At 36.0% G+C, this 17,650-nt stretch overlaps 2 protein-coding genes across 4 annotated transcripts in view; one reads left to right on the top strand and one right to left on the bottom strand.

The window, feature by feature from the left end:
• LOC107653512 (pre-mRNA 3' end processing protein WDR33-like) overlaps positions 1–15,153 on the bottom strand; it is a 33,873-nt gene extending 18,720 nt beyond the window's left edge. The window contains exons 1-14 of the mRNA XM_016440248.1: positions 14,675–15,153; positions 11,177–11,402; positions 11,027–11,095; positions 10,846–10,950; positions 10,626–10,721; positions 10,364–10,515; positions 8,785–8,882; positions 6,865–6,991; positions 6,504–6,658; positions 4,938–5,016; positions 4,696–4,806; positions 4,304–4,398; positions 4,130–4,216; positions 3,902–4,041 (exon numbers count right to left, since the gene is read on the bottom strand). Coding sequence (XP_016295734.1) covers positions 3,902–4,041; positions 4,130–4,216; positions 4,304–4,398; positions 4,696–4,806; positions 4,938–5,016; positions 6,504–6,658; positions 6,865–6,991; positions 8,785–8,882; positions 10,364–10,515; positions 10,626–10,721; positions 10,846–10,950; positions 11,027–11,095; positions 11,177–11,380 — 1,518 coding nt within the window. The 5' untranslated portion in view covers positions 11,381–11,402; positions 14,675–15,153. The remainder of the gene's footprint in view (positions 1–3,901; positions 4,042–4,129; positions 4,217–4,303; positions 4,399–4,695; positions 4,807–4,937; positions 5,017–6,503; positions 6,659–6,864; positions 6,992–8,784; positions 8,883–10,363; positions 10,516–10,625; positions 10,722–10,845; positions 10,951–11,026; positions 11,096–11,176; positions 11,403–14,674) is intronic.
• A 520-nt stretch (positions 15,154–15,673) lies between these two features.
• Positions 15,674–17,537, top strand: LOC107653509 (dual specificity phosphatase 28-like). Of its 3 annotated transcripts, none has more exons than XM_016440245.1 (4): positions 15,674–15,931; positions 16,167–16,184; positions 16,579–16,803; positions 17,246–17,537. In XM_016440245.1, the coding sequence occupies exons 1-4, from the start codon at positions 15,917–15,919 to the stop codon at positions 17,312–17,314; spliced, it is 327 nt and encodes a 108-aa protein (XP_016295731.1). In that variant the 5' UTR covers positions 15,674–15,916; the 3' UTR covers positions 17,315–17,537. The 3 variants fall into 3 exon arrangements, with proteins under 3 accessions (XP_016295731.1, XP_016295730.1, XP_016295729.1); XM_016440244.1 differs by having other exon boundaries at positions 16,167–16,229; XM_016440243.1 differs by having other exon boundaries at positions 16,167–16,229; positions 16,576–16,803.
• The last annotated feature ends 113 nt before the right edge of the window (positions 17,538–17,650 follow it).

Below are 17,650 nucleotides of genomic sequence, written 5' to 3'. Positions count from 1 at the left end.
CACACAGGGTGCAATTTGCCTGGGGGGATGGGGGGATTTCCCCCCCTCTGGTTTATGCATCCCTGCCTCTACAGAATTATTTTTTTAAATAAAAATTATCCCACGATCTCACTCCGAATTCCCGATCTAAATCAAATGATTCACAATACGAACATTGAATTCCCATTCTGAATCAAATGATTTGCGATACGCAATCGATTGGAGCGCTTCGAAACAATCAATCATTTTGCGACTCAATGGTTTAACTGATTCGGAGTTTCAAAAAGCTCAGTTTATACTGTGTTCTTTGCTCGCTTTCTCTAGCTAGATAATTTATTCGTTGCTTGAATAATGGAAATGAAATAATTACAATTAACAGGCCTAACTTGCAATGTTTTTAATAGATTATGATCACGTTAAATAGTTTCCGTCATATTAAAAACATTTCATGACATGACACCTATTATATGGTACTTGCCTAAAAAGACGGGTTTATGATGTGCGTTATTAACAGATTACACTAACATTAGGTTACTTAGGCTATAGCCTTACCCTTACCTTCCACCTATGGAGAGAGAAAAAGTTTTCAAAAGCCCCCCCCCCCCTCTGCTTTTTTCACAAATCGCAAATTGCACAGTATATACACACACACACAAATATAAAATATTGGAAAAAATGCAAAGATAAGCTACTTTTAAATATGAAAGTAAACCGCCAGTAGGTGGCAGCAAGTGACTGTCATATTGAGTCGCTGAGGCATTCATTCAAACAATTTGTTCAGACGGCTGATTCATCCAAGAATCTTTGTAAATGCACCACTGAATCATTGACTGAAATTATTAATTCGAAAACGCGAAATCATTCGGTAACGAAACTGCTGTGTGCTGCTCAGAGATGAGCGCATGTTCTGTTGTGATCTTTGGAACTATTTTCGTTAACCAAATCAAGCAAAAACAATCAACATTTACAGTCAAATTTGTAATCGTGGTTTTCAGCGAAAACTTCACTCTCTTGGTCATGTCACATTGCTTAAAGGGGTCCTATTATGCTCTTTTACAAAGTCTTGATTTTGTTTTGGGGGTGTACTAGAACAGGCTCTCATACTAGGTTGTTCGAAAAACACATTATTTTTCACATACCGTATTGGCCCGAATATAAGACGACCCTGATTATAAGACGACCCCCCTTTTTCCAGATGTACCTTTTGGAAAAAGGCTTTTTAAAAACCAAATCTTGTTTTTTCTCAGTAAAACACATTTTGTCTTCAATTATTTTCATATTGCATATTTTTCCTATTTTAATTTTTGTTTTGAAAGTATGGTAAAAACTGGTAAAATGTACCAACACATTTAAAAAATATACACTTTTTGATATACCATTAAATAAATAAAAAAAACAGGTAGCCCATCTGAATTAGGACATTTAGGCTATCCATCTAATAGTAGCCTACCAAAATCTTATTAACAGTAGAAGTTAAATCTTACTGTAGTCTTCAAATCTGGGTACTGACTTACATTTTAGATTCGGTTCAATCGCAATGACTCACTTATTAACAGTGATTTGCTGCCATCTGCTGGCGGTTTTAATTTCGGCTTTTTCTTTCTTTTCTTTCTTTTTTTTTAAATTTTTTTCATGTTTTAAATCATTTTAAATATCAGTATTCAACGTTTTATGTTTAATATATCAAAACATTATTTAAGAATTTGTAATTGGGTTTGGCAAAAGGAGAGTGGGACTGTGGGATGTGCTTGGGGTGGTGACTGAAGGCGGTGACTGTGTAGTTCTGACGTCAACTTTTTACGGAAGTCACAATGGTTCGGGAAAAATCACAGCTACTTTATGCAGGCTGTGTGCATTTGACTGTGGACTGACTGTTTTGAAACTTGTATGGTAGTTACATAGCACCTAGACCTCAGTTATCATGAAAAAAGCCAGGTAATTTCAGATTTGACAATATGGGACCTTTAACTAGGCTCTATGTTATAAATATAAAAACTAAGTTAGATTTTTACCACAGTATGTTTCTTCTGTGCAGTTGCATTCATTTGTTTTGATTTCTCCATGAGATTTTCACATACAGACTAGGGCTGGGCAAAAAAATCGATTTTTCGATATATAGTTTTTTAAAATGTGGTCGATTCAATATCGATTCTCGAAGGCCACGAATCGATTTTTTTCAATATTTATTTCCACAAACATTGAACATAAGATTTACGCTAATCTTATTACTAGTCTAATCCACTAGCTGTCACCCCCTTATTTTATGCATTTGAAATATAGAGTTGGGTTTTGTTTTATTGTACCCAAGTGTACCTAAAATAAAAAGTGTTTAATATACAGGTTTGTGGCTCTTAATTTCCTATTAATTAACCATTTGTAATCTTATGTTCACTGTTAATTTTTTATAAATATAGGATTTGTATTAAATCTATATTAATTCATATAGTCAAATTGAATCGAAATCGAATATCGAATCGAATTGAGAGCTTGAAAATTGAAATCGAATCGAATTGGAACACCTGAATCGATACCCAGCCCCAATACAGACAGGCTGCGTGAACTTCAACTGGCACGACATTGTTACTGTTGATTATCCATTATCAATTACCGTTTATACCGAATGTAATGAAATGAAAATCATTCTTGCCAAAAGTTTTATTTTAATCAGATTAGTTGTCCAGTCAGGCAAGTAAAATTCACTTTCACTTGCCCCTTCAAAAATCCACTTATTCCACACAAGTATTAGGCCCAATCCCAATTCTACCCCTTAGCCTTTCCCCTTTCCCCTACCCCTCTGTTTCGCGCGTTCACGTGAAGGGGTAGGGGTTTCTCGATTCTCTTTTGGTTGGAGGGGTACGGGGAAGGGCCAGACAGCCCTTCAAATGAAGATTTTTCATGACCACACTTCAAACGAAGGGGTATGAAATATCTCAGCATAAACCGGCTACAGCGGCAACATGGCTGCCCAAGCGAACAAAAAGAACCATAAATGTAAGCATTATTGGCATTAATAAAGATTTTAATGAAAAGTAATCATTTGTTTTATGTTTCATTCAATCGTGTGTTCATATTTACGGTCATGTTATTCAAATAAATGTTTGGAAAAAATCGCTTAAGTTTGCTAACGTCATATTACAGACTGCACGATAGTGCCACAAAACATATTTCTGATCAGGGCGATAACCACCATAGACATTGAGGGGGGCTAGTCCCCCCAATAATTTGAATTCACTAAACTTTCTTCTCAAATATTGCCAATTAGAGAGCGAGAGAGAGAGATGAAAGTTGCGTGTACGCGCTTCTGTGCGTCTCTCTTTACAATGAGTGAGTTTACATCAAAAACAGCGATTTTGTCCTCTCGTTGCTGGAAAATATAATGTAGCGCTTCAGTATTTAAACTGTTATTAATAAAAGTCGTGGGGCAGCGTTGACAAGTTTCTTTGCTACTGGATGTGAGAGCTGCGCGATCTCCGATATATGTGTGTGTGTGTCAGTAAGCAGCGCATTAATATAGAACAGTAAGGCTCTAATGCACACCAGCACTCCAGTATATTGTGTTTTATATATGTGTTATATATGAGTTTATTGTAGGAGATAGACGACGTATAACGGTATAGTAGTGGTGTCCCAATTCTTAGGGGAATATTTTCACCCCTACCACTTGACACTCTGTTTCAAGGGACAAAGGGAAGGGGAAGTCGTGGGGGTAGGGGTAGATGAAGTGGTATAAAATAGAATTGGGATTAGGCCTTAATGTCGAGCTTTGTTACTGTAGGCTATACAAAAAACAACCCGCCAAAGTGGCCAATGGGAGTGACCGTATTACCAACCACTGCTGACATCCACCCACATTTGGCGGGTGTTAATGTCAAGCCCTGCTGGCAGTGCTACCAAAACATATGTATTAGATGATCATACTGACCTGTTGAAACTGAGCTGGAATTGGCTTTGCATAAGGAACCTTTTTAGTTGGGGGCTTTTTTTGGTCCTTCAGCATGACCTCTTCCATTCCCCAGTCCAGCCCTGGAATGCTCATCTCAGGCTCTGCCACCATCTCTTTGCCTGAGCACATAAATACCAATTATATATAACCAATCAACTGAACTTCAATAAATATTGACTGGGACTGTGCATGTATTAGTGTCTTAACCAGTTTGTTCTTGTTCCATGGCAGCCTTCAGTTGTTCTGGGATCCCCATACCAGGAATGGCTGCAACACTATTGGTCTCCATGTCATCTAGAATTACCCAAAATAAAGCATTATGAATTCATATGTAAATCCTCTATAGGGCTTTTAAATTGCATGAGGTCAAGGAATACTAACCATACTCCACTCCATCTTCTGACATTCCAGGCAACAAGTTTAGATTGTATCTGTCCCGCATCTTGTCCCCCGGACGATTTCTTGTCCAAAATTTGCTGAGGAAGTGATCACTGAGCAATGAGCTAGAGTCTATGCAAACTAGAGCATTTTAGGTTCATAATTATTTATTTCTTTGTTTTGACCATTTACTTAACTGCATGGAACATTTCATTTGTGTACTAACTACACTTTAGCTATAAATAAACGAGTGTGTTCAATATAATTTTTTTGCTGTGATAAAAAAAACTGGTATCGAGAATTGTAAAATTTCACATGTATTGGTATTAACTATTGAAATTTTGGTAAATGTAACACCCTAATAGACACATGCATGTTTTTTGAGACACACTTACCTGGTATGGTCATTAGACCCAGAACACAAGATGTGGCCCAGTGGATGCCATGCTAAACTCCAGATCATTCCTTCATGAGCCATCTCCATTCCTCCCACCTCTTTCTCCACTCTAGCAAAATATTTCAACAACTTCAGCAGTCAAATAACACACAATTTGAAATTACTCCACAGAGTATTACTTTTTGACTAATGCTACCGTATATGGTTAAATAGTACAGAGAGGATCTGAATGGTGCTTACCCTGCATGCCAAAATAGCAGTGATCCATCAGAGCCTCCACTGGCAAACAAGCCTTCATGAACTGGGTGCCAAGCTACAGCTGCAAGCAAAAAGAGAAAATGTATATGCATAAAACGTATAAGTATACAACACACTGCTTCACCTGCAGGAGATTAATACACGGGTCAATATCACTGTAGGGTGTCTTTTGATATCCTGTACATAAATAAATAATTTGCCATGATGACTTAACATAAGAATGACTATGAAAGGGTGTGTTATATTAGGCTACGTTTTTATATTCATAACAAAAGCATTACTTGGCTCTTTAGATACATTTTCTAGATTTTTTTTAGTTTTGTGTAAGAGGATGCGTGTTATTTTGCTATGTCCCATGCACTGCTCATTAAATTTGAATGATAGTAGAATATTGTCAAATCATAAAATTAGAAAAATAATAATAATTCTCCTATTCATATTTTGTTAGATAAGAGATTACTCAATTTGAGTGTATTGATCATTTGGTAATAAAAACTATATTTTTATTTAATAAAAAAGAAGAATTTGTCCATGTCCCTTGAATGGTTGTTCACCCTGTCATATTTGGGAATCCGCCCCTTTATGAAAAGGCCATCCCCTTTAGTGACATCAGGACAACAGATTTTTTTGTCTCTTCAGTGGCGGGAATTTCAACGGCTGAGGTGAGTAAGTTGGTGACTTTTTAATTGACAAATTTTCTTCGTACGAGTTTGCTTACTTGCTTTGCCAAAGCTTAACATGTCCACCCTGATGGCATAAAACATGCCAGAAGTGATTCGAATAAGAGTATTTTCAAAATATGTAAATTTAAATATACCAAATTCTCTTCAACAACCAGACTAAATATTTAGCTAGTCAGTTTGTTGTAAGCCAATTGAAGCTCAAAATGTCCACCGTCGGCCACTGAGACTCATGACACATACATGATACATGACAGGGTGGACGTAGCATTCATTTGTAGTTAATATTGCTAAAAACTAAAATGATTTCCTAATCAAGTCCAATCAGTATAATCAAACACAGCTGGACTCAAATGAAGGTGTAGAACCATCTCAAGGATGATCAGAAGAAATGGACAGCACCTGAGTTAAATATATGAGTGTCACAGCAAAGGGTCTGAATACTTAGGACCATGTGATATTTCAGTTTTTCTTTTTTAATAAATCTGCAAAAATGTCAACAATTCTGTTTTTCTGTCAATATGGGGTGCTGTGTGTACATTAATGAGGAAAAAAAATTAACTTAAATGATTTTAGCAAATGGCTGCAATATAACAAAGAGTGAAAAATTTAAGGGGGTCTGAATACTTTCCGTACCCACTGTATGTCCATGACAGAGTGTCTTATGGTTTATGCTTCGAATAATGGCCCATAATTATCTAAAAAAATGTGTGGAAGTTCAGCTAATATGTTTCTATAGTACTTGAGTGGCTACTATTTATGATATGACAAAGCGAATGGGAAATTAAAACCAACATTTTTGATTATTGTGAGGGTTGAAAGGCACTCTATGGTGATATTGACCCACACATTCTCATTAGGATTATACCTGTGGCTTCTTTCTTATGTCCTCTAAAAACCTGCAGCTCCTCTTTGAGGTTGCGAATGTCAAACAGTTTGCATAAATGGTCACGTGATGCCGTCAACAGCCAGTTGCCATTAAGGTTCCACTTCACCTCCATGACTGTGTTTTTATGAGCATGTCTAAGGACAAAACACAACACAAGACACAAAATCAATAGTCCTTCTTAATCTCTCTTTCTTGATTAAGTACTCAAACTCAAACCAAGATTAGCAATGCAACAAAATGTTTGTTGTCAAATGGCTTACCTCATCTGTTAACAACCCATTCGGGCATGGACAACAAAGATTACAATATGTTTGTGTTTTACAGGCGTCTGCTAACTTACAGTGTTGCCAAACTTTGTCCAGTCTTTGGGTCCCAAAATTTGATAGGTTGCTGGCTGTCTTTGCTGCCAGACACCACCAAGCCCTTCGTGGGATGCCAATCGACACACTTCACATCTGCTCCGTGACCTGGAAACATGTACATTTGAATGAGTGTGTCAAAATAAAAAAGAAACTATGTACTTGCACACATTTTTCTTTCCAATTTCAGAGCAACATTGCTAGAGTAACACTTTTTTTAAATATTGATCATAAATTTAGCATTACATATAGATCATAGGTATGATATATTTGATTACAATTCTATAATGAGCAAAGACAAGCTAAGTAACAGCCAGAACAAAACAAATTATATTGGATTAAACTCCATTTCGTATTGAGTCACATGCCACTTATTCAGGAAAATCATTAAAAAAAAATACATCTTGAGAAGTGGCACACTTTGACTAGCGAATAAAGCAGCATTATTTTAAAGGGCATGTTGTGCAATTGATGTCTCAAAAACAAGTGAGCGTGAGACTTATTCTTAATGTCTGGGTAAAGCTGCATGAATTCTTAAGAGCTGTTTTTATTTGATTGAGATAAATGAAAACTTGTGCATTTGCACAAACATGAGGAAAAGGAGTAAAGTCTGCAGTTAATTAAAGTTATTTAGAGCGGGGAAAAAAATTCTATTGTTGATACAAGTCCAGATCACTGCAAATGGGACAGTGCCATAGCTCAAAGACATGTACCATTCGGACACTATCAAGTGGAGAAACATTTCATTTAACGTTAAAGGTCTTGCAATGTGTAAAACCTATGCTTTTCACCTTTTCACATAATGTTGTGTTTCTTTGATTATAGTCCTAAATCTGAACAATTTTAACTGTCAAAACAACAATATTGTGCCTTCCTTTATTGAGTTTGAAATGTAGTTTTTTTTTATCTTTATTTTACCAGAAAGCTTCAATATACAGTCACTCACATAAATTCTTTGCATTACTTACTCTCTCTTGCACACACACACAAACTCAAACATTAAATCTGACATAACATTTGACTGGTACTGTTATTGAACTAATAGAAAAACGATAAAAAGGTTTTGAGGTATTGTATTTTTTAAACAGTTTTATTATTGATTGTTTCAATATATGATTTTTTTGAATGGTACAGTTCAGGTTATACGTTATACATTTAAACATGTTGATACTGAAAAAGACCAATACCTCATCTTCATTGCATTGCAATAAATTGCAAATATTTTAAATTATGGCAAAAGGAACTTTTTAAACTAAAAGTCAACAGAAGTGGGTAGTAACAATTTTTAGACCGCTGTTCACCACTAGATTTGATAAGCTGTTTGAAAGAAAGACTGAAGAAAGAACAAATGATTTTATTTGAGAAAAGATATCTAACCTTTTCTACTGCAAATTTTTTTTTTCAGATTGCTTGGTTGTAGTACTACAGCAATAGTGCCCTACAATATTAACTCAGGCATGTTTAGTAAATATAATACTATAATACACAAAACAGGGTTATTAGGTGCAACCACCAAATAGTGTGCAGAAATATTTAGAAGGGGTTTTTAATATATATTTGAAAATTCAACAGAAAGAACATGCATTCCTTAAAAAAAGGTACAAAACACTGTCAACATACAGGGAACTGTCTTCATCGTTATTAGATATTATAAAAGGATTTAACCAGGCTCAGTGCTTGATCAGTCAAATATTAGTTACAATCTCAAACACAAAGTCTAATGAATATTTAAACTAATTGCAGACCCATGTAAATGACCAAAAAACGCAAAAGAAAAAGAACACAAAAGTTGGCAGATGTGTGTAAAAGGTAATGTGAAGACTCTGTTTGTGAACCCAGATGACAGTGCCATTTTATGTTTAAAGGAAAGCGTAAGTATCTCCACATCTTATATAACATACCTCTCAGAATTCTTTCCTCATGACAGCGGAGAAAGTCCCAGATGCGTACAGTTCCATCATCAGAGCAAGTGGCAAATTTATTATCCGTAGGAGAGAAACTGAAGACACAGCAGGGAGAGAATCAACAATGAAGGATAACATAGCAGTTCTCTGTGGGGTGGACACCTTACACTCTGCGGGGGCCCTCTGAGTGGATCTGACAAGGAACCATCCATTTCCTTAGCAGACAACTCACTCTACAGAACAATCCTATCGTAACTAGCTTAAATCCATCTCTAATACCACAAGCTAAAATTCAAGACATATTTAACACTGACTGCACATTTCTCTGTATTCTGATCCTTGCTGTACAACATCAGAAAATAGAATGAGCACATGAAAAGTAATTATTTTAGTTAAATTAATAAGTGTAATCATGTATGTTTCAAATACAAATATCCCTACAGACTGCTCTTCCTTCCAGAGGGCACACAAGCTGGTTCAAGCATTTGGCAAAACTGAGCCTGCCTCAGTTCACCAACTTACTCCTTTGACCTCTTAACACACACCATTATTTTGCTATTTCTACACACAAATAAGGCAGATGTATCAATCCACCTAACACCATAAAGTACAAACATTACCCACAGTGCTCAGATGTTCTTACTATGCACTCAATTTTTTTAAAGCATAGGAAAAAGCAGAAATAAACCACTGAAGTGAGCGAAAGCCTCTCTTCAGTCTGTTTTACTTCAACCCATGAGCCATTTTGATGATCTAATAACCTCAGGGTTTAAATTTGTGGCTTTCTTTTTTGTTTTTAAAAATATTGCAGAAGAAATTGCATTTTATTGCATTAGAAAGGACATACTCTGTATTGTGTGTGTCAGAGGTAACAAAATAAAAGGGAGTGGCAATGAATTATAAACCTGGATTTCAATGTGGATGAAAATGTTTCCATGTGCATTTATACCCGCAGAGTTGTATAAAAGTAAATACCTGAGTTATTTATTCTTATAAATCTTTATTTAGAGGCAGAATTTTTATTAGGGACTGACTGAAAGCGTGACAAAGACTCTGATGGCCAGTAGGGGCAGCACAGCTCCTGTCTCACTGGTAAACCATTGTGAACTGAAACTTGAAGAGTCGTGTGCGTTTCCTTTAAATAGACCAGTGCAAGAATCTCCTCCACTATGGAGGCTCCAAGAAACCCTTCCAACAAACACTTTAGTCCCTGAGGGTCTTTTTAACGGTTGTTTTCCACCCTTTTTTTATTCTAGACTGTGTCATCACCTTAGAATATAAATAATTGGAAATACTTTATTTAAAAGTGTGAAAAATACACCTTTTCTGTACATAGCAGTTATGTATATAAAAGATGAGAATACATAACTCAAAAGCCACAGGTGACAAATAAATGCAGTGTTGCAACAACAACACACACGTGTCAATAATAAAGGACATAAACATTGAGCAGCACAGGGAAGAACATATCAGAACTGACAGCACTGAGGAGAGCCCCCTACAGGCAGAGCACTGCCCCTGCAGGGGCAGTAACAGGCTTGGGTTAACTACAGAAAATGGTAGATTGTGTATAGACCTGGCCTCTCTAATCGCCTCCTTGTGAGCCTGGAACATCTTGACGTTATTCATGTTGGACTGCCAGTACTTCACGTAACCTCCATGGTCGGCAGTCAACATCCACATGTCATTGTGAGACCAGGTCATTGCCCTGACAGGGCTATCATGAGCCTATGAGAGAAAAAGAAAAAGGGATAATTAGATACGGACCTTTTAGCAAGATTCTGAGGTTGTGATGCAAGGGCGGTGTGCCACAAATCTAAAATATGGTCTCTGGTTACCTGAAGAATTGTCTCGAAGTTAAATGTGAGCCCATTCCATAAAGTAAACTCCCCACTGGAGGCACCCGTTACAAGTCGCCTGCCTTCAGGAGTCCACTATAAGAAGGCAAGAAAAGGGTAATGAAAGGTTTAGAAAAACTAAAGGAGTAGGCTGTATATGGGTTATATAGCGAAATGATGCATTTCACACAAAGCATCAAATCAAAAGCTTAACACTTACCCGCACAACAAACACAGGGCATTTGACTTTGTTGGTCGAGGTTCTGACAAACTTTGTTGTAACAGCATTCATAGGGTTATTAAGCATACCAACTGGAGGAACAAGCTGCAAAAAAAGTATGAGAAATATATGAACTTGAAGAATAAACATGATAACTAAGCAAAGTAGTAGTAAAACATACATCATTGTAGCAGCCTGCATCTGGTTGAATAGCACGGAAATCTCGATGATCTCGTTGCCACAATCGATTCTGAAATGGAGTAATTTGCCAGATGTTACATTTGCCAGATGTTACACTGCCACACTCCGTTACATTTTGTAAGGCTTATACCTCAAGATATCTGATGACAGATGGATTGTAATCAATGGTCTTGCGGTTCACAGCTTTCCTCATGCGCTTGCCATCGAAAGTGAGCTGCTGCATAGCCTGCTGCTGGGCAAAGTCCGGCCTCTTGTAGAACAGCTGACGAGGTGCCTGGTGCTGGAACCGAGGCATATGGAAGAACCGGGGAGGTGAGCCAATATCTGTTGCCATAGTGACGGTTTTGTAACAGCTGAGGATGGGAGAAAGAAATTTACCTTGAGTTTAGGGTTTATTACACTGGCTCACTTTAAATTAAGACAAAACAACCAATTGCAGAGGTCAAGAAAAAGAAACAGAAGACACAGAAACATAAAAGACATTAACAAATTAGTGTAGTCAGCAATGGATATTTATGGGTTAAATGTGCCAATATTTCAAACCACTTGGAGTATTAAAACAACACTCTAAGTGGTTTGAAATATTGGCACATTTAACCTGTAACTTTTTTATGGTTAATAAGTTTGTTCCCAGAATCCAAAACTAAATTGCAGCAACAAATTAATAAAATAAAAAAAAGAGTAGGCCATCGATTGGTAAATAAGAAACATCTCTAATTCTACTGTGCAAGAAACTGGCTACATTACATAAGTGAACCTGAGCATAGCTTAAGCATCAAATTAATAAGACATTGTAATTAATCAAAACAGTTCTTCGGGATGTGAAAAGTGTGTTTAGGAGGCATAAACAGAGTAATCAAGTGAAAATGGATGACAGACGACAAAGGGTAAAATCCTTTGTAATAATTATAAAGAAATTCTTTATCACAATTATACATTGGTTTCCATAAAAAGGTGCTCCAAATGCCAGCCGAGGCATGGTGCAAGCAATATCAAAGCAAACCCAAGCTGAATTTAAAAGCTTTTTCCAGATTAATGGACAGGATAATTTTACATGTCAGAGAAATTACATACATATTTATTAATGTTGAGCATCTGAAACCACAGCGTAAAATACCTTTAAAAGCATCATGCTTTCCACAGTAACCCTTCAAAATGAATGAAATAGAGAAGCATCTAAAACAACTTTGGTTCTAATTTAGGCATATGTAGTTTAAAGCATTGACAGCTAAATAAATGTACCTAGTATAACTTAATGTTCCAAAAAAAAAAAACATCAGTTGACATTCTTTCAAATATTAAAAATATGCATTCACTAAAAGACATCCTTCCAATTAAAACCATTATGATAAAAATGGTCAAATGGTCTGAATGGTGGAGTGCCAGCTCCACAGCTTTTCCCAAAAAAACAAAAAAAACATGGGCACATAAAAATGGAATTACATCAGTGACTGATTCAATTAATTGTTTTTATGGTACCAAGTGCACCTAACAGGCGTATAGGACCTAACACCATGTATAGGACATTTCATTGTAAAAGCAAATAACTAAATTCAACATCACTACAGTTATATTTAGTTATCGAACCAGGTATAATTCCCTGTGATTTTAAGTAAATGTTTAAGTTGTAATTAGTATGCAATAAATATAGTATGTAATAATTAGTATACAAATGTTGGCGAACAATTATTATTGAAATTTAACTCCTAAAAAGCAGATATACATTGCACTCTAACATTTTGTTTTCCTACAAAAAAATTTTTTTTAAATAAAACACGAAATCATGTCAGTTTCTTGTTAGCTCACTCATAAAATAAGATCTCGGTGATGGATTACATCTCTCGATACAAATACAACTCATGTATCCTACTAGGACACCATTAGACTTTACTTGGGTCAAATACACTAAGGTATGTGTACTAAACCGTTCAAACTAGTCTGTGTTATAAGAGTGAATGATGCTGCTAATGCCTAGGAAAATGCATTCATGTACTCAAGTGTGTTTACACACACACACAATTATTTATATATATATATATATATATATATATATATACACACACGATAGAAGACTTTCTTACCCCATACTCTGAACAATATCAAATTGTATATCATAAATACATTCTAATCATAACATAGTTGTCTCACTAAACTGCTTTTTTGTGGTTATAGCATTGCTTCATTTATATTTTTTCTTTGTTGCCACATTGTCACATTAAATTGGTTTTGTAGCTGCTAGTGCCAGTTTTATTTTGATTTAGTCAAGTCTAACTTTAATGCATTTATCAGTGAGATCACAGATGAGATTATTTTATTCATAAATATTGTGCATCTTAAGTCAATAAATGGTGCCACAGATTGCAATTGTGATCCTGTGACTACTATATTAAACCTTAAGCTGATAAGTATACATTGAGCATGTTCAATTCTTCTAATACTTATAGTCAGAGGACCGAAACTTTCAGATAAGCAGATGTTTTAACACAGCCCTCTACGAACACCTTGGCAATTGATTCGCCATTGGCTAGTAAATTTTTTTGTTTACTCGCCAGACTGATAAATATATACATACACGTATACATATATATACACACACACACACATACATACACACACATACATACACACACACACATACATACACATGTATGTGAGGGTATGTGACATCACAGAGCAACAAAATTGCACCATAGACAGAATAGCTGTTGTCCCTTCAGGAAGAAAAAAAAAACTTCTGGAGCAGTGATTCTCAACTGGTGGGTCGCAAGTAAACAAAAATGAGATATGAAGTGTATACTTTTAGAGAAATTGTCTTAAAATACAATAACCAACTTTGTTACTTGCACTGTAAAACGTGATAATGTAGTCAATAGCTTAAGAGGCATTATTACCTGATTTGGTATGAACAATGTTGTCAGGTTCAATGTAAAATTTGGGACCAGAACCAAAGCCAATTGGTAAGTACTGTCCTAGTGTACTCTAACCCCTTAAAACTTATGCAAATTATTAATTTGTGAGGAGGGAAAGAAAAGGGGAAAAACTAAACAAAAAAACAATGCAAATTCAAACAGTACCCGGTTCTTCTGTACACAAGTAATCAGCCCCTCCATTAGCACTAAGGTTAATGATAAAAAAAAAAACTAAAAAAAAAACTTGTACTTAAGATGAAAAGTGAGAACATATTTTATTATCAGTATGACTAAACGTGTATTCGTCATAGATCCAGTATATACAGTTTCATTTAAACTATTTTAAGAGTCAAGTCGATGCTGCTGCATTTCTGAAAAAGGACTGAATTTAAGAGCTGTTATTGGAAAACATATCGTACATCCTGTGCGGTTGTGCACTTTCGCAAATACAATACGACTCGACTTGAAATGTTCGACATAAAAACGTTATTTGGGTAACATTGAGGGAGTTGTGAATGCCAGAAAAACATTTATGGGAACTGTTTAATGTATTTTTTAGGTGGCGTGTTACACAACGCACTCACGTAATAAGGCAGAGCTCAATTTCATACCTACTAAAACTAAAACACACGAGTCAATTATTAAAGACATTTCTCTTAAATTTAGACGCTAAAACAAAACTTGAACTGGCGACTAATGCATAATTTATACCTGTAACTTAGTTTCTTGTTCGAGGTCGACAAACGTCTCTCTTCAGTTCGAGGTCTGTTAGCCTTTAGCCAGCTAACACAATAAATACCTGATGCTACCACAGGCCCTCATAAACAGGACACATTTTCAGTCTACCAGAATAAGAACATAATCTCCTTAAAATAAGTGTGTTTATTTGAGTGCAGAATTTGTTCGCTGAAGCAGATAGCGGTGTGCTGGCTGTAAGAGTGGGTATTTCTTTCCTGTCTCCCGCACAGCGTGTTTAAATGGCGCCCGGTCAATACTCGAGAAACTCACCCAAAATATCCAGTGCTGACTGAGTCTATTAATCTAAATTTAACACACGACTCTTCCTTGTGGAGACTATTGTAATGTCTTTCTGAAAATTAAATGTCAACTATCTCCAGAGTGCGCGTTAATTCGCTATTTTTCGCGTTTAATTAACCCCCTGCCTCCATCTCGAGGCTTCCGCTCTTCTCGTTGCTTGGAACTCCGAAACGACGTCATGACGTCAGACTCATCGGCGGGAGAACTGCGTCACTCACTGCATGTTTTATTTACCTGTCTGTCAAATGCGGTGGAGAACAAATGTTCTTACATACTACGCATTATTTATAAGTAGTTATATAATTACTACTATTTAATATTGCTTATTTATTTAGTTATTTGTTTGATTATTTGGGTTAGTTAACCCAGAATTTCTGCTTACACTTGTCTACTTACTCTCACCTCATTCTAAACATATGACGTCCTTTCTTCAGTTAACATAACATGAAAACTGAGATAGTGTATTTTACATACAATGACACTGAACTATTTCTTTAAAGTTGGAATACACAACTGTCCATTAGGTGGGGCTATGATTCGATTGCCATAAATAAACAGAAGGTGAGATCTTAATTTTTTCATATCTCAATACACTTTTGCCAACAAATTGTGTTGCAACTGCGGATAAATGATTCAACTGCCTTTACAGTCCAAACAGTTTTTTTTCAGCGACAAAACGTCAGCATAGACATAAATCTAGATTGGGTCAACTGTATGTCAAATTTAGGTTTCAAGCAATGGTTTCAAGTAACAGAGCTATTTTTAATCCTATGGTTACTGAAGGAGAGGAAGGCGATTATTGTCATAAATGGGCGGGGTAAATTAGCTGCATGTGCGTTCACTGCACGTTTTTCCTGTCATTGGGACTGTTGTGGCGGTCAGGATGATGAAGCTCTGACACATCCGCTTCGAGGATCATCCCCATGCCTAATCTGCAGGTCAGAATGGTTTCTTAATCTGAGCTCAATGTTTATGTCGTGTTTTGAATGAGGGTGGAATACTAAGCATATCCGCGCTGTTGAACATGGTGTTGTAGCATGCCCAGTGAACAATTTCAATACTTTACCCTACATTCAGGTTACTGTACAAAAGTGTTGTTGCCTTTATTACTTTACCTGTGTGTGTATTTGTTATAAACAAATCATGTTCTCTCCTCTCTTATTTAATCAACAGCTCGCAAGACTTGTCTGCGTAAGGGCGAGGTTGAAACATCTGACCATTCTCCTTGCTGATGCAGTATATATAATTTAGTATCTGATCTACTGTGTGCATCTACCTCTATTGTAATAACACCAGTATCTTCAGAACTTAAATTAAATGACTATATTAAATGAAACATTAAGCTATTTCCCACTGTGAATGTGGGACCCAGTGGACCTGTGATTATAATGATTATTCAATACTTATGATGTTCCTTCAAGATACACAAACATATAGTCAAATATTTGCAAGCATATAGTTAGAGATGCTGCAGTTAAGCACAGTTACAGACTGTCTGCTGATCATCAGTAATGCCTAGTCAGCCTGTAGCAATTAACTTATCCAGAAGGAGGAGGTCACTCTTTGTATTAATGTTTCCAAGCAGCAACCCTTTCCCTCTATGCGGATAAGCACTTTGCGTGTACCTGTATATGATGACCCTCAAGAAGACCTGTACAAGTATTTTGACCGCTGTGCTGATGCCATAGCCAGTGAGGCAGAACGGGGAGGGACTGTTGTGTACTGCAAGAATGGACGCAGTCGCTCAGCTACTGTCTGTGTGGCCTATTTAATGAAGCACCAGGGTCTCACCTTGACAGATGCCTTCCAGGTGTGAATAGTGTTTATGTCAAATTGAAGTCTGATATGAAACAGTTCTAGTCAGGACACATGCATCTTATGCGTAATTTCTTTTTAAATTAACGTTTTTTTAATAGGTATTTGAAACTTTATTTATATGTGCAGTCATTAATTCTTTTTCTTGGTTGCTGATATTTTATTGGTTTATATTATAATAAGGAAAAGCAGACATATAGGCAGCAAGGTAAAATGAAACGAAACAAAACTATAATATATAATGAATATAAAATGCACAAAATAAAGGCAGCCACAAGACATCAAAATATACATCAGTCATATTCTAATCATTACTGAATGCAGCCTAATTGATAATGAAAAGCCACATCATTCTAGATTTTTATGCCAGAATTTAATGTTGTTTACTACTTCTGTAGTTCCTATTTCTCTTCTGTAATTTCCATTTGTTCTATCAGGTAGTAAAAAGTGCCCGATCAGTAGTTGCGCCTAACCCAGGATTCTGGACTCCGCTGGAGCGAAATTAACAGGAGCTGAAGATCAGGAGGTCGGCCAGCCACAGATCTAACCTCTCTCCACTTTAACTTCATACCAACATTTCCTGATATGACATTCTCAAACTTCAGGGCTTTATAATAAGTCTTTAGTCATGTCGCTCTTCAAGCTTGCTGCAAACAATGAATACCTTATAATAACGATATGTGCCTTAAATGATTATAAAAATGTGATAATACTACTATATTTTAAAATAAAAAGGGAGTATTAAAAATAAAATTCTTTTATAGTAAACTTTAAAAAAAAATCATATATATATATATATATAATATATATATGAATTTTTATTATTTTCAAATTTAAAATCA

Source organism: Sinocyclocheilus anshuiensis, unplaced genomic scaffold (genome assembly GCF_001515605.1).
Source record: "Sinocyclocheilus anshuiensis isolate Anshui unplaced genomic scaffold, SAMN03320099.WGS_v1.1 scaffold327, whole genome shotgun sequence".
In the NCBI taxonomy this organism is placed as follows: Eukaryota; Metazoa; Chordata; class Actinopteri; order Cypriniformes; family Cyprinidae; genus Sinocyclocheilus; species Sinocyclocheilus anshuiensis.
This window is presented reverse-complemented; position numbering and strand designations above follow the sequence as displayed.